Genomic DNA, 22,013 nt, shown 5'->3' on the forward strand with positions numbered 1-22,013 from the left:
GAGTATGTCTGCTAAAAGACCTATTTATGCATACTATTTGCAGCCAGCCAATAATCAATCGAGCCTATTATTTTCTGCAACAGCATTTGATAAGGCACCTTATCAAATACACTCCATTTCCAAGTACTATACATCTTCCATTCATCTATTACACCTCACCCTTCAAAAAAGTCTAATAAATTTGTGAAATATGATTTCCCCTTCCCATAAAATACTGACTCTTTTGTTATATTGGAGATTTTATTAACTGTCTTGCTACACATTCTTCAATGTTGCTTCTCGCACTTCTGCATGACATATACCAAGCTAAGTTGCTTTTAGTTTACTGTCTGTATTCTTAAATAGAGGGATTATATGTGCTGCTTTTCTAATCTAATGGTATTTTTACTTAAGATCCTGTTACAAGGGCTGATTGGAAATAACTTGAAAACACTAGTCACAACGAGTTTACAACATACCCATTATGTGCGTCACTGGTGCACATTCCAAATTGTTTTGTACCAGTCTCAATACATCTTCGAATCATAAGCCTATACCGTGGCTCAAAAATATGAAGAGGACAAGGCACAGTAGGGTACGCCATAGTGCACACAAAGATGGGAACATTTTTGGTCAAACTGGAAAAGAAAAAAGAAGTAGGACTCAACATTTCACAACGTCTTAAATTCTTTCAGATCCTTTCTTCAAAACCTACTTTCCCATGAAAGAATTTGATATTGTAACCACAATATAATTACATGAGAAAAAGTTAAAAATATCTAAAAATGAAAAACTGGCAAATTCTATGAACTAACATTACAGGATCTTTATTTTTGAGCAAAGTTGAATACAAGTGATAATCAATACCAAGATATACTTTCATGTTTTCTCTGCTTCTAAAAGAAAACTGATTAACAATAAAACCTTAATGGACACTTCCATTTCATATTTGTTTACAGAGATATCAGTTATGTCTTCATTTTCCATAGGAAAGAAATGCAATTAGATTACAGAAGGCTTTCAGCAATTTTACAGAAGGACCACCTCCTGAAATAAAACAGGAATTGCAAGGACATCAAGTATAAAACTAAATTCCTTATTCCAAATACAAGACACGCTGTATAACTTTAATCACATATTATACAGATCTGTTATACAATTTACACAGCTAATAATAGTGGGCGGCATGGTGGCGCACTGGTTAGCACTGCTACCTCACAGCGCCAGAGACCCGGGTTCAATTCCTGCCTCAGGCAGACTGTCTGTTTGGAGTTTGCACATTCTGCCCATGTATGCGTGGGTTTCCTCTGGCTGCTCCGGTTTCCTCTCACTGTCCAAAAATGTGCTGGCTAGGTGAATTGGCCATGCTAAACTGCCTGTAGTATTAGGTGAAGGGGTACATGTAGGGGAATAGGTCTGGGTGGGTTGCTCTTTGGAGGTCAATGTGGACTTGTTGGGCCAAAGGGCCTGTTTCCACACTGTAAGTAATCTAATCTAAACCATGCATTGAAAGGTTAATATCCCCGTGCAAGTAAATGTACTAAAATATAATCTGATCCCTTACTAAACTTACATTTCCATTGTCATTGACACTTCTAAACAGTCTTTGTTCATAACATAATACTACATCTGGTACATTCAAATGACTTTACAAGGAAAACGGTAAACAAGAGCAGAGCTAAACAGACTGAAGAATAAATGATAAAGAAATGTAACCTTTAATTATTCAATGACAATATGCTAAAGTAAATTGAACATGTGTAACCCTCACATAAAAGTGCTAATAAATAACCAAAAGACCTAATGGCACCTGCTTTAGTTCAGTGGTAGTACTCTCGTACCTGAGAGAGAAACGTGTGGGGTGAGGTCCTGTTCCAGAGACTTAAGCTCAAAATTTAGACAGAAGCTCCAGTATCAGGGAAGCGCTGTATTCACTCATGGCACAAGGCTGAAGGTCAATGGAGATCTCCCCATGTCTTAGACATTTATTCTCTGACCACCAGCACTAAAATAGATCATTTGGTTGTTATCACATTGCTCCTATTAGAACCCTTCTTGCACCATTCCACCATTGATTGTACCATAAAATGTGTAAACAGAAGCAAAACATTCAAATCATCAAATCCACCCCAACATTCAATGTGATCATAGATTAGCTGAATCCTCATGGCATTTTCACCTTTTCCAAGTAACTCTCAATTTCACTCACTGAAAATATGTTCATCTCTGCTTTAAATAGATTTAAATATGACAACCTCTGGTTAGCTGTGGTAAAGAATTCCACTGATTCACTATCCTCAGAAAGGTTGTTCCATCTCATGTATTAATGGGTATCACTTCCTTACTCCAAATACACTCTCTTGTCCTAGAACAAGGTGAAACAACTGCTCACACCTACACTGTCAAGCACCTTAAGAAATTTAAAAGTGCTAGAGAAATTCAACAGGTCTGGCAGCATCTGTGGAGAGAAAGCAGAATTAACATTTTGGGTCCAGCGACCCTTCAGATAGAACACAGAGCATAACAGTGCAGTACAGTTCCTTCGGCCCTCGATGTTGTGCTGACCTGTGAAACCAATCTGAAGCCCAACTAACCTACACTATTGCATTCTCGTCCATATGCCTATCCAATAACCATTTAAATTCTCTAAAAGTTGGCGAGTCTACTACTGTTGCAGGCAGTGCATTCCACACAACTTCTACTCTGAGTAAAGAAATTACCTCTGAAATCGGTCCTATATCTATCACCTCTCAATTTAAAGCTATGTCCCCTTGTGCTAGCCATCACCTGAGGAAAAAGGCTCCTACTGTCCAATCTATCTAACCCTCTGATTAACTTCTATGTCTCAATTAAGTCACCTATCAACCTTCTTCTCTCGAATGAAAACAGTCTCAAATCCCTCAGCCTTTCAACATAAGACCTTCCCTCCATACCAGGGAGGGAACATCCTAGTAAACCTCCTCCAAACCCTTTCCAAAGCTTCCACATCCTTCCAATAATGCGGTGACCAGAACTGTCCGCAATACTCCAAATTTGGTACAGCTGCAGCATGATCTCATGGTTCCGAACTCAATCCCTCTACCGATAAAAGCAAACACACCGTATGCCTTCTTAACAACCCTATCAACCTGGGTGGCAACTTTCAGGGATCGATGTATCTGGACACTAAAGTCTCTCTGCTCATCTACATTATGAAGAATCTTACCATTAACCCAGTACTCTGCATTCCTGTTACTCCTTCCAAAATAATGGATAACCAAGAATCTAGCAAGGACAAAGAACTTAAAAGAATCAATAGAAGAAATAGCACTAAAACTGATGGATCCAAACTGTAACATTTGCTGAGCCCAATAAATAACATGCAGCATAAAATTTCAATATTCAGAGTTCCAGAAATAGCAGATACATCCGTTTTGATTTGCCAGAATCCCTTCGTTTGTCAAACAGTTTCTAAGGATTACAAGATAACAAACATATTCTGTTATTTGAGATGAGGCTGAAAACAATAGGCCAATTTTCCTATTAGTAGTAGGCAAAATGACAAGTCCATGCATGGGGACTTAAACCTCAAAAGCTGATGCAGAGTTAACATGGACTTTTGAAAGAGAATTGTCAGATTTGTGGAGTTAGTACAATAGGGGGGAGCAAACTTCGTGACGAAGTGCATTTGAATAAACAAAGCACTGGATGAAGGGCCCATTCACAGGTTATACAAAATTAGGACTCATGATTGGGAATAACATACTAGCAACAACGAAGGATTGATTAACAGACAAAAAACACTTGGAATAAATGGGATATTGCAGAGTTGGAAGGTTGTAACTTGTACAAATTAAATGTGCATCACAGAAGGTTGTTGTGAAACTCTATAGGGTTCAGAAAAGATTTACAAGAATGTTGCCAGCATTGGCAGGTTTGAGCTATAGGGAGAGGCTGAATAGGCTGGGGCTTTTTGCCCTAGAGCGCTAGATGCTGAGGGGTGACCTTAAAGAGGTTTATAAAATCATGGATGGGCAAAGATAGGGTAAATAGACATCCCCACCAGTACCCTTCCACTGACACTCATTTGTTTGGCTGAACTGGTCCTCACCCTCAACAGTTTCTCCTCCGCATCCTCCCACTTCCTCCAGACGAAAGGGGTAGCCATGGGCACCCGCACCGGCCTCTTTGTTGGCAACGTAGTAACACCGGCACCACTCCCCACCTCTTCCTCCGCTACATTGATGACTGCATCAGTGCCACCTCATGCTCCTGTGAGAAGGTTGAGCAGTTCATCAACTTCATCAACACATTCCACCCCGACCTTAAATTCACCTGGATCATCTCCATCAATGATGATCAACTCAACACTAACATTTTTTACAAACCCACAGACTCCCATAGCTACCTAGATTACACCTCTCCCCACCCTACCTCCTGTAAAATTGCTATCCCGTATTCCCAATTCCCCCCCTCCACTGTATCTGCTCCGAGGACCAGTTCCACCACAGAACACACAAGATGGCCTCCTTCTTTAGAGACCGCAATTTCCCTTCCCACGTGGTCGAAGGTGCCCTCCAACACATCTCATCCACAGCCCGCACATCTGCTCTCAAATCCCATCCCTCCAACCGTAACAAGGACAGAACCCCCCGGTCCTCACCTTCCACCCTTCGCATAAACCACATCATGCGCCGACATTTTCGCCACCTACAAACGGACCCCACCAGCAGGGATATATTCCCCTCCGCACCCCTTTCCACTTTCCGCAAAGACCGTTCCCTCCGTGACTATCTGGTCAGGGCCACGCCTTCCCCCAAAAACCCACCCTCCCATCCTGGCACCTTCCCCTGCCACCGCAGGAATTGCAAAACCTGCGCCAACACCTCCCCCCCTCACCTCCATCCAAGGCCCCAAAGGAGCCTTCCACATCCAAAGTTTCATCTGCACTTCGACAAATGTCATTTATCGACAATCCTCCCTCCTCTCCGACCTATCGCCTTCATCCCCACCTCCATCCACCTATTGCACTCTTAGCTACCTTCTCCCCAGCACCACCCCCTCCCATTTATCTCCACCCCAGAGGCTCCCAGCCTCATTCCTGATGAAGGGCTCCTGCCCGAAACGTCGATTTTTCTGCTCCTCGGATGCTGCCTGATCTGCTGTGCTTTTCCAGCACCACTCTAATCTAACGTGGCTTCAAGTGGACAGGGCCTGGGAAATGAATATTCAAGGCTACACGTGCTATCGTAAGGACAGACTGACGGGCAGAGGTGGTGGGGTGGCCTTGTTGGTAAGGGATGATATTCAGTCCCTTGCATGGGGGGACCTAGAATCAGGGGGTGTAGAGTCAGTGTGGATAGAGCTGAGAAATACTAAGGGTAAAAAGACCCTCTTGGGAGTCATCGACAGGCCCCCAAACAGTAGTCTGGATGTCAGATGAGGAGCTGAAATTGGCCTATCACAAAGATGTTACGACAGTTGTTATGGGGGGGGATTTCAACATGTAGGTAGACTGGGAGAATCAGGATGGTATTGGACCTCAAGAAAGAGACTTTGTGGAGTGCCTCAGAGATGGATTCTTAGGGCAGCTGGTGCTGGAGCCGACCAGGGAGAAGGCAATTCTGGATCTGGTATTGTGCAACGAACCAGAATTGGTCAGGGCCCTCGAAGTGAAGGAGCCATTGGGAAGTAGTGACCATAATAAGCTTCAATCTGCAATTTGAGAGGGAGAGGGTACAATCGGAAGTGACGATATTTCTGTTGAATAAAGGGAACTATGGAGCTATGAGGGAGGAGCTGGCCAAAGTTCAATGGTGCAATACCTTAGCAGGGATGACAGTGGAGGAACAATGGAGGATATTTCTGTGAATAATGCAGAAGTTGCAGGATCAGTTCATTCCAAAAAGGAAGAAAGATCCTAGGAGGAGGCATGGATGGCCGTGGCTGATGAGGGAAGTTAAGAAACATATAAAGTTAAAAGAGAAAAAGTATAACATAGCAAAGATAAGTGGGAAAACGGAGGAATGGGGAGCTTTTAAAGAACAACAGAGGATTACTAAGAAGGAAATACGCAGAGGAAAAAAAGAGGTACGAAGGTAAACTGGCCAATAATATAAAGGAGGATAGTAAAAGTTTTTTTTAAGGTATGTGAAAGGCAAAAAAATGGTTAAGATTAAAATTGGGCCCTTGAAGACAGAAACAGGGGAATATATTACAGGGAACAAAGAAATGGCAGAAGAATTGAATTGGTACTTCAGATCTGTTTTCACTGGGGAGGACACAAGCAATCTCCCTGAGGTAACAGTGGCTGAAGGACCTGAACTGAAGGGAATTTATATTTGCCAGGAATTGGTGTTGGAGAGACTGTTAGGTCTGAAGGTTTTTAAGTCCCCGGGCCTGATGGTCTACATCCCAGGGTACTGAAGGAGGTGGCTCGAGAAATCGTGGATGCATTGGTGATTATTTTCCAGAGTTCGATAGATTCGGGATCAGTTCCTGCAGATCGGAGGGTGGCTAATGTTGTACCACTTTTTAAGAAAGGTGGGAGAGAGAAAGCAGGAAATTATAGACCAGTTAAGTCTGACCTCAGTGGTGGGAAAGATGTTGGAGTCTATTATAAAGGATGAAATTACGACACATCTGGATAGTAGTAACAGGATTGGTCAGAGTCAGCATGGATTTATGAAGGGGAAATCAGGCTTGACTAATCTTCTGGAATTCTTTGAGGACGTAACTCTGAAGGTGGACGAGGGAGATCCAGTAGATGTAGTGGACCTGGACTTTCAGAAAGCTTTTGATAAGTCCCACATAGGAGGTTAGTGAGCAAAATTGGGGCGCATGGTATTGGGGGCAAAGTACCAACTTGGATTGAAAGTTGGTTGGCTGATAGGAAACAAAGAGTAGTGTTAAACGGCTCCATTTCGGAATGGCAGGCAGTGACCAGTGGGGTACCGCAGGGATCAGTACTGGGACCGCAGCTTTTTACAATATATGTTAATGATATAGAAGACAGTATTAGTAATAACATTAGCAAATTTGCTGATGATACTAAGCTGGGTGGCAGGGTGAAATGTGATGAGGATGTTAGGAGATTACAGGGTGACCTGGACAAGTTAGGTGAGTGGTCAGATGCATAGCAGATGCAGTTTAATGTGGATAAATGTATGGTTATCCACTTTGGTGGCAAGAACAGGAAGGCAGATTACTACCTAAATGGAATCAATTTAGGTAAAGGGGCAGTGCAGAGAGATCTGGGTATTCTTGTACACCAGTCAATGAAGGTAAGCATGCAGGTACAGCAGGTAGTGAAGAAGGCTAATAGCATGCTGGCCTTCATAACAAGAGGGATTGAGTATAGAAGCAAAGAGGTTCTTCTGCAGCTGTACAGGGCCCTGCAGAGAACACACCTGGAGTACTGTGTGCAGTTCTGGTCTCCAAATTTGAGGAAAGACATTCTGGCTATTGAAGGAGTGCAGCGTAGGTTCACGGGGTCAATTCCTGGAATGGCGGGATAACCTTACACTGAAAGACTGGAGCGACTGGGCTTGTATACCCTTGAGTTTAGAAGACTGAGAGGGGATCTGATTGAGACATACAAGATTATTAAAGGATTGGACACTTTGGAGGCAAGAAACATGTTTCCGCTGATGGGTGAGTGCCGAACTAGAGGACACAGCTTAAAAATACGGGGTAGACCATTTAGGACAGAGATGACGAGAAACTTCTTCACCCAGAGAATGGTGGCTGTGTGGAATGCTCTGCCCCAGAGGGCAGTGGAGGCCCAGTCTCTGGATTCATTTAAGAAAGAGTTGGATAGAGCTCTCAAGGATTGTGGAATCAAGGGTTATGGAGATAAGGCAGGAACAGGATACTGATTAAGGATGATCAGCCATGATCATATTGAATGGTGGTGCAGGCTCGAAGGGCAGAATGGCCTACTCCTGCACCTATTGTCTATTGTATCCATTGCTCCTGATGCAGTCTCCTCCATATTGGGGAGACTGCACCCCTTCTCGCACAGCGCTTTAGAGAACATCTCCGGGACACTGCACCAATCAACCCCACCACTCGTGGCCCAACATTTCAACTCCCCCTCCCACTCTGCCAAGGACATGCAAGTCCTGGGCCTCCTCTAACACCACTTCCTCACCACCTGACACCTAGAGGGACAATGCCTCATTTTCAGCCATGGAACACTTCAATCCCAGGGCATCAGTGTGGACTTCACTAGTTTCCTCATTTCCCCTCCCCCCCACCTTACCCCAGTTCCAACCATCCACCTCAGCACCATCCTCATGACCTGTCCTACCTGCCAATTTTCCATCCCACCTATCCGCTCCACCCTCCTCTCCGACCTATCACCTTCATCCCCACCTCCATCCACCTATTGCACTCTTAGCTACCTTCTCCCCAGCACCACCCCCTCCCATTTATCTCCACCCCAGAGCCTCCCAGCCTCATTCCTGATGAAGTGCTCCTGCCCGAAACGTCGATTTGTCTGCTCCTCGGATGCTGCCTGATCTGCTGTGCTTTTCCAGCACCACTCTAATCTAGACTCTGACATCCAGCATCTGCAGTCCTCACCTTCGCCTAAATAGACAAGGTATGTACCCTAGAGTTGGGGAGACCAAAACTGGAGAGCATAGGTTTATAGTAAGAGGGGAAAAGATTTAAAAAAGACCCAGGGGCAACCTTTTAAACACAGGTTGGCGAGTGCATGGAATGAGTTGCCAGAGGAAGTGGTGGCAGCTGATATAATTGCAACATTTAAAAGGCATCTGAATGGGAACATAGTAGGAAGGTTTTGGAGTGATATGGTCAAATGCTGGCAAATGGGACTAGATTAATTCAGGATATCTGGTCAGTATGGATGAGTTGGACTGAAGGGTCTGTTTCCGTGCTGTACATCTGTGATATTCCTCATTAACTTATAAACATACAAATGACTTAAATGAGAAGACTGACAGCAACATATTCAAGTCCATTAATGATACAAAGTTAGATGGGAATACTAGTAGTGAGGATGGAAAGAAATTAAAGTATAGTCTGTTCTGCTGTAACGTAGTAGTTGTGTTCTCATGCAACCTCATGTTATAGAAAATTGTACAATAGAAATTATGGGGCCTATGGGAAAAACAGGTTTAGGAGCGAACCACCAAAAATATCAGTAAAGATCAAAACAAAAATACTAGTTAGCCTAAAACAAACAATAGCACAGTCTAGATAAATGTTAGTCATACATTTATTGTATTATTTCATTAAAATATAACACTAAAGGGTTTCTGAGTTTGCTGAGTTACAATACTGTTTAAGACAGGGCTGAAGGTCATCATCGGCATCATCATTACTTTCAGGTGCAGTTGAGTGCAGGCTTATGACAAAATAAAGTATTTTGTCCAGAAGTGGACTGCTGTGTTTCATTGTTCCTTGGAGGTTGGCTTAAAAAAGGCTTCTCGGTTTTGGTGCTTTACCATCTTTCTTGTTTCAAGAAGCTGTTTACAGAGTGCCAGATAAGACTTTATGCCACAAACTGTTATCCTGCTGCATTCTAGTCATTGTCATCCAAGAGCTGTAACTACTTCTCAACTTCTCTCAGAATAGAAGACATAAGAGAAGTGGAAAGTTCTTGTGTTACTGCATTCTGGGCCTCATCGTCTTCATCTCGAGCCTCAATTTCCCCTGCAGCAACAGGTTGTTAAAAGTCAGCTGTGGAGAGGTCTTCACAATGGAACTCCTTGACATCCTTAGTCTCCACTTCTTCAAATCCAATTTGCTTTGCAAGAGCATCACAATGTTCTTTGATTGCTCCTCTGATTGTTCAGCGCCTTTAAAATCATGAAGAAAATCTAGGAGAAGCTTCCACAAAACTGCATGCAAGCAGTCCTTACTGACATAACTGCAGGCCTCCACAATGATATCATTAGCATTCTTAATGTTAAAGCTCTTCCAAAATTGAAGAACACTTACCTCATTATCCCCCCCTCAGTAGCTGCAATCAGCTTCTTGAATGTCCCCCTTAAATAATAAGCTTTAAAAGCTGCTATTGCACCCTGGTTCATGGATTGAATGAAAGAGGTTGTGTTCAGAGGTAGAAATAGACTTTGATGTTTTCAGAAAGCTCACGTTTGGTGGGAGGATGACTTGATGCATTGTCCAGAATGAGAAGAATCTTAAAATCCAAATGTTTTCTCCTGCAATAATTTTGAAAAACATCCTCGAAAATATCAACAATAAGTTTAGAAAAAAGTTGCCCTGTCATCCAATCTCTTTTGCTTGGTCTGAAGTAGACACCCAGAGTGGCCTTAAGGTAACTTTTCAAGGCTCACAGCTTAGCACAGTGATACACCACTGCAGGCTTAAGCTCTAGGTCTCCACTAGCATTAGCACCCAACAGTCATTTGATCCTTTGCGACGTTATAGCTTGGAGCATGTGCTTCATTCTTGGCAATGTAGGTTCTGGATGGCATTCACTTCTGATACAAACCTGTCTTGTCCAAATTGAAGATCTAAGGTGTAGCCTTCTTCCTCAATCAATTTTTTCACCACCAAAGGAAATGACAACGCAATTCTTCGTTTATACTGGCAGCTTAACTGTGTTATGAAAAGCATAGTGTTTTTAAATCAGCAAACCAGCCACTACTAGCGCTGAAGTCAGCACATCTGCAGGATTTTCAGTTTTTGCCCTTACGTCCTCATAAATTGATAAGGCTTTCTGTTTTACAGTGAGAAAGGTAGTCCCAGATTGTTTTTTGGATTGATCTTCTACCCACATACTTAGAAGCCGCTCCATCTCAAGTTCCTTTGCTGGTTATCTCAAGTTGCTAGCACTCAGACTTGTTCCAGCAATGCAGCTTGTTTTAATCCTTTCCACGTTTTCTCTAATGGTGCATAGCATAGATTTCTTCATTCCTGTTGCATGAACAATATTACATGCTCTTTCATTACACTCAAAACATTTTATAACATTTAGCTTCTGTTCAAATGTTAGAGCCTGTCTTTTACGGTGACCAACCGCAATTTTATTCTCATGGGTGCTCCCTGTCGACATTCTTGCAACTTTGTTCTTCCATATTCTTCATGGAAGATTTGTCAAAAACAGGACCTAAAATTACTAAGTGCAAAACTGCACCTTTTACGAAGCCCTTCATCACAAAAAGGGGGAGCAGACTGAGAAGATGATCTTGATGTGGAATCCACTCCTCCGCACAGCACGACACCTTGAGCCGGGGATGGAATCGCATCATAGCCAACAGGAGTTTGCGTTATCAAAATATTCCCCAATTCACCAATCGCATTAAAGCCAAACCACGTTGATGAAACAAGCGCTATTGGAGAACAACCTGTATATAGACAAGTTGGGCAAGTGGGGAGACCGAATAGGTACCGACTAAGCCTACAGCTCACTAACTTCAGAAGAATGGAGATGATCATACTGAATTTTTTGTTTTAAAGATGATTATTTAGAGAGTAGATGTTGAGAAAATACTTCCACAGTTATGGAATCTAGGATGCAGGGGACAGTTAAAAATAGTTGATAATTTAGTACCAATAGAGGAGATTATTCAAATTGTTATACATCACCGAGGGCCGAAGGGCCTATTCTATGCTGTATTATATATTTGGCATTCTTTACCCAAGAGAATGGTGGATAATCTGTTAATGATCAAGTACCAAATTAAATATACTTACTTTTTGGATACTAAGGAAATTAAAGGCTACGGTAATACTGCATAAAACAAAAGTTCAGATAAATCAGCAATGTTCTTTGTAATGGTACAACAAGCATGAAGTTAAATGGCCTATTCTTACTGTGAACTCTTAGGCCACCATTTCTCAATAATTCCACACCTATATTTGTTTTGCTTCATTACAAATGTGTCGAAAGCGTCTTTTTTTAAAAAATTGACCAAGAACATCTCATCACATCATCCTGATTTTTGGATATTTAAAAATCTCCTATGATAATGACAATAGCAATAATCCACTGACTTCTCGACAAATTTTAGTCTTAATCGATTTTACAAATATATACTGCAGTTCACAATATATTCGGTAATAATGATCCCCTGCTATCCTTAGGTCAATCCATGCTCAATAGAATTGTCAGTTTTTACATTTTTGATTAATAACTTACTTTGAAAGTTCTGCAGTTTCTTCATTATGAATCCTTTGCCTTTCACACAGTTCTTCAGAAAGATACCTTGCAATTATTTCTTCCAACAAATAGGTGACAGCATATTTCCTATTTTCAAGATACTGAAGAGAAAAATACTTTTTAAAAATACTTGGTTTCTTATGTAAAGCATTCCCATCATCAAGGTAAAGATGTCAACAACCAAAGGGGTACTCGATTTAAATTGGTCCATGGCTACATTACAAGTACCTTCTGAGAGCTTTTTATGGGGTTGAGGGGAGTGAAGAGAGGAGTGAAGAGAGAGAAAGAGATGCAGAGGAGAGGATAGCTAAGTAATCAAATAGATTTTGCACTGTATAAAAGAGAAATTTCATTATGTGCCACTTGAAAAATACATTTCATACTGTAGTTACAATACTGGTAGCAATTGTGGTAATGTTACTAATCTAGTAATCCAGAGGCGTAGATTAATGCCTGGAGACATTTACAATTGGGTGAACTTCAATTCAATTATCTGAAAAAACACGGAGAAAATGTGAGTCTCATTAATTATGACGTGTGAGACAAAGTCTTGTTGATTTCTTTCTTCCATTGCGTGGATGGAACCTCGCGCAGCATGTAGAGGAACCCACCAACTGTCATTCAAAATTCTCCATAATTCCCAGGAATATTAGTTTTGCTGATTAAGCAGAACACCTGTTATCCTGCAAATTCCCAATGCTGAGCCAACAGGATTTCCCATGAAGTCCAATATCACCTTACAGAAAGAATCTAGTACACGGAACACAGTAGCACAATTCTTATCAAGCTCTGGAGTTGTACTACTGTGATGCTAAACTAGATTACCAATTTGCCAGAGCTTCTTGTAGGCAATCTTGACTTATATTTTTATTAAATGTTCATTGCCGTTTAGTATCACTGAGATCGAACTACAGAAAGCAAACTTGTCTACTTATGATATGGTCAACAACTAGCTCTTAACGGGCTAAAACAGAATGTCACGAAATGCCTCCTATAAACAGATCCCATGTGAAATGACTGAGTAGATTCAAGTCAGCTCAATGGTTTACAAGTCCACAATGCAAAAATACCAATCTTATTGAGGTATTGAGATCAAAAACAAAACACATACTGATGAAATTACAAAACAAGGGGCACATACTTTAAATTGTGATGCAAAGAATTTTTTTCCAGGTAATATTGAATGTCTGGCATTTTCAATTGAGTGTTATGGAAGATAGATTACTGAAAGTATTTAAAGAGGACGTAGATAAATCTTTGAAATAGAGGAGTTGAGTACTCTGAAGAGGAGGCATAAAAGAGTGGAGACCTGGGGTAGATCTGCCAAGATCTTATTCACTGGCATGCTCTTACTTCTCTATTTGTGATGAAGGTATATTGACAGCTAGTCCTGATCTTGAAGTGCTAGATTCCATCTTACACGAGAATCTGAGCATAATAAAGGTTTTAATAACATTAATGCCAGTTTTGCTGACATCATGACAATATAGGCCTGACCAAATCAAACTACTGCATTCAGAGTTTGACATTCCAAATTATCTAATGGAGAAAACAAAAACAACTTTCATTGACCATTAGATAAAGCTTAAAAAGATCAGCTTTCTACTGTCATGAAAGGTTTAAAATAAATACCAGATCATCAAGGGGATGTAAATTGGTGAAACTTAATAAAGAAGCCTGCATTTCATGTCACAATTGCGTGCACAAGTATTTTTTAATGGAACTTGTGTGTAAATGTCAGATAGTGACCATTATAAAACAATAAGACAATCAGTATGGTCTACAACTTACTACTTTTAGGCTGTCTTTACAAAGTGGGCATAGTGGACTGTGGTCCAAACTCCGTTCCAAACAACATTTACAGAAGGTGTGTCCACAAGGTGTCGTGATGGGCTCCAAGAACAATCTGAAAAAAAAAGTCCCGAATTCAGAAAATCACAATATTGCAGTTGCCCCCAAATTATGGAAGTAAACATATTGAAAACTACAGGTACTTACTGAAATATCAATATATAAAAAGGTTACAAAATCTTAATGTCTCAAATGAACAGAATAAGCTAATCAGGAAGAAAGGAAAGAAAGGCTTTAAGAAATAAAAAATATGAAAAAGATTAAAGAGAACAAAATATATTTAAAAACAATTGCAGTCAAGATTGAGTGGTATACTTGAAAACATGAAAAGCTTTCAAATCAAAACGTAATATTTACTAAGAATGAATTAATACGGCTAAAATCTGGAGGGCTAAAAAAAAATGAAAGAATTACATCGTAGCCACAGAATGCAAGGATGTGTTGGGGTGCATTAAGATGATTTCAATGGCAATGGAATGGAATAAAGGAAATGGTATTATTGTGAAAACTACACACCTAAAAGTGAAACGGAGGTAGAGATCTTCAAAATAATCAAAGATGCACAGCAGGTCAACAATAATGGATAATTTTAACTTTACCAATTTCAGTAGTATGTGTTTTCTTTTAAATTCATGATGAGGGTGTTGCTGGCTAGGCCAGCATTTATTGCCCGTACCTAACTGCCTACAGGGCAGTTAAAAGTCAACCACATTGCTGAGGATCTGAAGTTACATGGAGGCCAGACAATGCAAGGTTGGCGGTTTCTTTCCCAAAAGGATATTAGTTAACCAGATAGGTTATTCCAATTACAATGGATTCATGGTCATCAGACTCTTAATTCCAAACTTTTTTTATTAAATTGAATTAGAATTTCACCATATACCTGGACAAAATTTGAACCCAGGTCCCCAGAACATTAACCAGGTCTCTAAATTAACAGACCAGCAATAGTACCCCTACACCACTGCCTTCCTAGTGGTTAAAGTCAAAATGCCTAATGGTATCATCTAGAATTCCTTCCTCGTTCAACTAGATTATTAGATTAGGTTACTTACAGCGTGGAAACAGGCCCTTCGGCCCAACAAGTCCACACCGACCCATTCCCTTACATTTACCCCTTCACTAACACTACGGGCAAATTAGCATGGACAATTCACCTAACCTGCACATTTTTGGACTGTGGAGGAAACCCACGCAGACTCCCAGGGGGAGAATGTGCAAACTCCACAGTCAGTCACCTGAGGCGGGAATTGAACCCGGGCCTTTGGCGTTGTGAGGCAGCAGTGCTAACCACTGTGCCATCGTGCCGCCCAACAAAACAAACCCTTGTAGCTCTGTGAAAGAGAGACAATTGAGACAAATAATTGACATGAGGTTTAGAGAATAATCACAGAAGTTTTTAGTTTTATTTATTTATTTATATTCATTAAAGAGAGATGTAGACTTTGATGCTTGGGCCAGTAATTATCGTCCACCCCGGGTTGTCCTCAAGGTGGCAATGAGCTGGCTTCTTGACCTGCTGCAGTCCATTTGTGTAAATATATCTTGTTAAGGAGAAAGTTACAGGATTTTGACCTAGTGACCACTGAAGGGTGATATATTTCAAAGTGAGTGGCCTGGAGTGGAACGTGAAGGCGGTGACGTTCCCTTGTGTCTACCATCCTTGATATTCTAATATGGTAGATGCCACGGATTCAGAAGGCACTGTTTAAGCAACCATGGTGAATTGCTGCAGTGCATTTGCAGATGGTATACACTGCTGGATATATTTGTGGTGCAAATCAAGAGTGCTGCTTTTATAATGAAAGGAAGATCATGGCTGAAAGAGTTTAAGACAGTTGACTCTATGACATTACCCTGAAGAATTCTTTGAGAGATGTGAAATAAATACCGGAGAAGCTCAGTCAATCTAGCAGCATCTTTCGAAAGAAACACTTAATATGTCAAGAGCAATTATTTTTCTTCAGAACTGAAGTATGTTCTTTAAGCAGATGACAAAATAGGAGGAGAATGAGGTCGAACATAAAGTCATGGTGCCCAAAGCAAATGGCAAAGTGAGTGCTAATAGTAGGAGAGGAAAGATGTCTTGGAACTGAGATGAATGACCTCCAAAAACCACAATCATTATCCTTTGTGCAGGGTATGACTCCGACCAGTGGATTGCTAGTCCAGCAAAAATACCAGTACACCAAAGAAGTCTTTATCAAAAACAAAGCTCTGGACTGCAAAATAGAACTGGACTGAAAAAGTTCAGTGAGACAAGAAAGGAATTGGTCCAAATTAACATAGTAAAATAATTAGTCAATGGGTTGACCAAGTAGCTATAAGGATCTTCAAAGCAGAGATGAATAGAGTACAAAAAAAAGCTATAATTTAAAGGAAAGCATGCAATGAATAAACAGCTTTAATATTAGAGTCACAGAGATGTTCAGCATGGAAAGAGACCCTTCGGTCCAACCCACCCATGCCGACCAGATATCCCAACCCAATCTTGTCCCAATAGTAATATAAAAAGTGATAAAGTAGATTTGGGGGGCTAGGAGGAAGTTTGATAAAGATTAGCAGGCAAAGAAACAAAATGCAAGAGCAAGGGCATCTTTAAAAAAGAAAAGATTGGGCAAAATCTGAAAATTTTAAACTATGTAGTACAAGCCCTCTTAAAATTGCAATTCAGAAAAACTGTCTAGTCAAGTCAGCCCACAGAAAAAAACATTATTTTTAAAATAAATGTTTTAGTCTGCTATTTACTTAATAAAGTTACCTCCCTTTTTAGTACTGATGCTGGACTTGAAATTTAGAATTATTGCGGCAAGATAGATCTCCGAGGTGCTGCAGTCTAAAAGGTTATTTCTGATATATATTTGTCATTTCAAATAAATGTTTTCCTACCTCATACAAAGAGAACACTCAAAATCTACTGCATCTACTACATCCTTAGTTAACGTTCTCTCAAAATGTAGTGCATGGAACAGTTGTTCAGTATCTGAATAAAAGCACATTTCAAATAAGAAAAGTTAAAAATAAAATGATCATTCACAACTAAATATTCTCAATTCAGTCACAGGAATAGATAATTTGACTACCGAAGAGGACTACTTTGACAACAAAGTGAATTTAAAAAAGCTTTGCAAACCATTCTCTTTTATAAACATTCAAGTTTTCACTTCAAAAGAAATGGTGGAGGTATTAATGGTGTATAAATTAGCTTTACTTGTTTCCTTAAATAATTGAAAGTTAAGCTTAGAGTTACCAAATTATCTTAAAGTGGTGATATGAACTTGCATTACAAGATTGAAACAATAACTGACCCCGCTTTTGGTGTTTAATCTTTGCATCGCCAGTTTCCTTTATTTCTTGATCGCTAAAAGGCAACTTTCTTTTCAGTAGAACTGCCTTTTCTTTGCATGAAAGGAGAGGGACTGAAGAAATCCTTTTTAAACCAACAAGTTTCTCTACCCTACGCAATAACTGAACAGATCGAGTCCAACTCAGATATGCTAATTCTCCCTCCGAGTTTTTTGGGATGCTTGATATCTGCTGATTCACAACAAAAATTTATTAGTACAAAAATGCTAAAACATTCAACATCACTTAAAGCAACTGACATCAGTAAAAATGTGACAAAACTTCAATCTCTTTCAATCGGACATTGCCCCGATCAGTTTTCACTATCTCACTGGCAGCATACAGTAATTACTCATAATACTGAATGTAACTCACAAACAACAATGTAAGAGGAATTAGCTTTATAGCTATCTAATTCACCCAACAGCATAAAAATACTTGGGTACCATTAGATTTTACCATAGCTCTTTAATAGTTTCTGTTTGGGATGTGAGTATTACTACAATGATATTGGTTAGTCAGTAATTATCCGTAATGAGTTGCCTCAAGGCCTTCAAAGTAAATCATAATTTAGAATCAACTGTAGCCCAGACAGTCATGGTGGCAGATTCCCTTCTATGAAGAATTTTTAAAAAAATAATATATTAGCTTTCCTGGTAATTTTCTGTGCTAAACAATTATAAGTTAATTTGCATGTTCTGGCAGAACGTGAACTCAACCTCAGAGTTAATCCATTGGCATAACCAATAGATTAGTACATTCAATAATGAAATAAGAACGCATTTTAAAAATTAACCTTACGTGACTTGTTAAAAACAATTATTCATGTCATTTTTTTTTATTTGTCTCATGATACAAGATGTTGTGTTTTTTGAGGTCTTTCTAAATGCATTAAGAGGTGTATAAACTCAGGACATGACAAATCACATTTTGTCACTTCTTTCCAGCAAAGATGCCTGGTATTTTTACAGCTGTGGAACTTATGTTCTATTTTTCAATGTATGCTTTCACATCAATTTAGTCACCAAAACAATATATTATAATTTCTACTGCATCGATAACCAGTTCCCATTTCAATCACATATAGTCTGTATATGAGTGACATTGGTGTAGTACTGATGCACATGAAACAATAATAGATCCTCAATATTTAAAAAGTTGAGATATTAAAATTAATTTGTTTAAATGAAGTAAAAATATTAAGAAAGTGGCCGAATGTAATTTAGTGTCTAGTAATCTTAGGCAACAAACTTGAATGCAAATATGGTGACACTGCTGCCTCTCAGCGTCAGTGACCAGAGTTCAATTCCAGCCTCAGGCGACTGTGTGGAGTTTGCACATTCTCCCAGTGTCTGCATGGGTTTCCTCCGGGTGCTCCGGTTTTCTCCCTTAGTCCAAAGGTGTGCAGGTTAGACGAATTGACCATGCTAAATTGCCCATAGGGCTGAGGGGTGTGTAGGCTAGATGTATTAGTTATGGGAAATATAGTGTAATAGGGAAGGGGAATAGGTCTGGGTGGGTTACTCTTCAGAAGGGCAGTGTGGAATTGTTGGGCCAAATGGCCTGTTTCCACACTAAAGGGATTCGATGAAATATTAAGTTAGTCATTCGACTGCTTCATATTGTTTACTTCAATAACTTTGCTCTGTGCCAACTGAGTCATGCTAATGGCATCAAAATTCATAACATTCAAATCATATGTTTAACAGCATGTTTGTGGTTTTATACACAAAATAATGCAATACTTTAGTTGCAGTTCACTAAATAAGAACTAATGAGTCCTGTATTTATATACTGTAAATACTGTTTGCACAGTTGCTTAAACTGACACTAAATTAGAGCATAACAATAAAAAAAAGAAAAATGAGAACATATTGCTATCACTTACCTCATTATTTATAAATTCTGAGGCGTTAGATGTCTTTCGAAAGCAGCCTACAGTGGTGAGAGTGTGAACTGGCAAATCTTCATTCCTAATGTGCTGCAATCCTTCTTTGATACTCTCAGGAACCGGTGACAATAAATCACACAAAATCTATACACAGTATAAATATGATATTGCAATATTACTAAATATGTTGTGGATAATCAGTACCTTTATTAAAGGTTACATAGATTTTTAAAAAATCTATTCACTGTGTAAAATTTTATATAAATGTTAGTAAATTAGCTAGAAATTAAATGCCCGGAAACCTGAAGCAAACAAATTACAAAACAAAAAGTTGGGTAAGTGATATCATCTCCTAAAACAATTCTTACCAATGCCAATCCAGTCCTCAGCATTTAATAAATCAACAATGTGTTCTGTTTTAATAGTTAAATAGAATTTAAGATCCTTACCATAAAGAGATGGTAAGTTTGCTTGCTGAGCTGGAAGGTTTTGTTTTGAGACGTTCTGTCACCATACTAGCTAACGTTATCAGTGAAGCATTGGTGGTATGGCCCGCTTTTTGTGTGTGTTTAGGTTTCCTTGGGTTGGTGATGGCATTTCCTGTGGTGATGTCATTTCCTGTTCTTTTTCTCAGGCGGGTGGTTAATAGGATCCAAGTCAATGTGTTTGTTGATAGAGTTCCAGTTGGAGTGCCATGCTTCTAGGAATTCTCGCGCGTCTGGTTGTACAAACACTATATTGGACAAACAGACAGAAAACTAGCCACTAGGATACATGAACATCAACTAGCCACAAAAAGATATGACCCACTCTCACGTATCTTTACACACAGATGAAGAAGGACACCACTTTAACTGGGACAACACGTCCATCCTAGGACAAGCCAAACAGAGACAAGTGCGAGAATTCCTAGAAGCATGGCACTCCAACCAGAACTCTATCAAAAAACACACTGACTTGGATTCCATTTACCACGCCCTGAGAAAAAGAACCAGAAATGACATCACCAACCCAAGGAAACCTAAACACACAAATAGAAAGCAGGCTATATCACCAGTGCTTCACTGGAGGCTTACTGACGATGTTACCTAATATGGTGATGAAACATCTGAAAATGAGCCTTCCAGCTCAGCAAGTAAACTTCTATCCAGAACCTCAACCTGAGCTACAAGTCTTCTCAAAGCTCACTAATAAAGAAAGAGATAACATAGCTCTTATTTGTCATCTTACATTAGTGAAAACATGAAATATTTGAGGTGATGCATGGAATGCAGATCAGATTACTCTTTGTCCTGAATGGAGCTGCACACAAACAGTGATGCCTCACCACATTCCTGACCCATGGACGGGCTCTGGAAGCTAGCATGAAAGTTACTCACGCCAAAGAATTTTCCATCTCTGACATATTATACAGTATATAATATGGCTAATACAGCTAAGTAACTGGGCAATAGGATACCAGTATGTGGATGGGACAGATTCAATGATGGTAATGCTGTTGAATGGCAATGAGATGAAACATCCGAAGTATTGCTGGATCCATGCTATTTATAGTAACGGTAAATGTGTTGAATTTTAATGGGGAGATGATTAGATTCTCTCATTAATCTCGATTTCTTGTACTTGTGCCGTGCATTTGGTACTTGTCAGTCCAGGCTTGAAGAGAGTATTTGGGTCTTGCTGCAGACACTAACCACTTCTATATTTGAAAAGTTGTAAGTGAATGTTGTACACTAATTGCAACCCCATTTGTTCATCATTCCACTACCATTATTGCAACATTATTACAAATAAACACAATTTTTGGCCTATAAATCAACGGTTCAACCTCCATCATAATTTGTGCAGGGAGAATAGTTTCATGAAATGGTTCATGGAGGGACAAAAAAAAACATTATGCAATTTCAGTCGAAGTTCAAAACTACAAGATCTACTAGTTATTGAAAATACTTCATATCATTTCTAATTCTCAAAAGAATAATTACTAAATGCTGCAACAATTCTTTAAAGATATTTAGAGAGCGTAAGAATTGCTATCATGAGCCATTAATATCTTACACAATTTCTGAATAGCAGCATGGAGTTCAAAGTGAACAATGTGTTCCATTACCAAGTAGAGTTTGACCACAATGTCACAAAACATACATATGGACTCTTGCACCGACCAGGTCAAATACTAATATCCTCGTAGATCTAAATGCCATCTTTCAAAGTTAATCACAAGTTTCAGACACGTAAGTACTTCAAGTTAAATGTTCCAAACTGAATCGGTTTGGAAGTGTTAAATATTTGCAGGCTACTTAGCTATTGTAATAATGAAAAAGCAATCTGGTAGTAGTCAGCAGGTTACTTCTGAGAGACATCTTTCAAGATGACCAGTTCTGATGTAAAGTCACTGACCTGAAACAATAGCTTAAAATCTTCCGGGGTTAGAATTGCCATTCCACTCATACTTTTGCACTACAATTTACTTTCTGGCTGAGATTTCCAATCCCCATTTCTTCAGAAATGCTGAAAGCACCCAAAAACAACTTCTGAATTACAGTCAATATCAGTGAAGAAAGTCAAATCATATCTAAAGCAGCAGTTGCCATGCCCTGATAAGAATTTAAATATCCCATAGTTCTGCTATGTTCAGTTCTGTTTCATCTTAGTAATTTGTTTTCCTCAAAAAGTATCTATGATGATTTTTTATGTATTAAAGTTCATACAAACCTCACTGCTGACCATGTTGACAATCCTTTATCCCCTTTCTCATCAAATGCTATCCCCCATGAAAATGCTCAACCTCCACTGACTCTACATCTGGAA

General features: G+C 39.6%; 1 protein-coding gene across 4 annotated transcripts in view; it reads right to left on the reverse strand.

Annotated features, from left to right (window-relative positions):
• Positions 1 to 22,013, reverse strand: part of lonrf1 (LON peptidase N-terminal domain and ring finger 1) — a 49,038-nt gene that overhangs the window by 14,529 nt on the left and 12,496 nt on the right. For 2 of the 4 annotated variants that reach the window (XM_043690339.2, XM_087988342.1), the window contains 6 exons: positions 19,200 to 19,346; positions 17,275 to 17,503; positions 16,856 to 16,949; positions 13,907 to 14,021; positions 12,095 to 12,216; positions 459 to 617 (listed from right to left, as the gene is read on the reverse strand). In XM_043690339.2, coding sequence (XP_043546274.1) covers positions 459 to 617; positions 12,095 to 12,216; positions 13,907 to 14,021; positions 16,856 to 16,949; positions 17,275 to 17,503; positions 19,200 to 19,346 — 866 coding nt within the window. The remainder of the gene's footprint in view (positions 1 to 458; positions 618 to 12,094; positions 12,217 to 13,906; positions 14,022 to 16,855; positions 16,950 to 17,274; positions 17,504 to 19,199; positions 19,347 to 22,013) is intronic. The other 2 variants (XM_087988338.1, XM_087988347.1) reach the window with 2 other exon arrangements.

Source organism: Chiloscyllium plagiosum, unplaced genomic scaffold (assembly GCF_037043375.1).
Source record: "Chiloscyllium plagiosum isolate Xiang-an unplaced genomic scaffold, Cpla_swu_hap1 HiC_scaffold_1, whole genome shotgun sequence".
NCBI lineage: Eukaryota > Metazoa > Chordata > Chondrichthyes > Orectolobiformes > Hemiscylliidae > Chiloscyllium > Chiloscyllium plagiosum.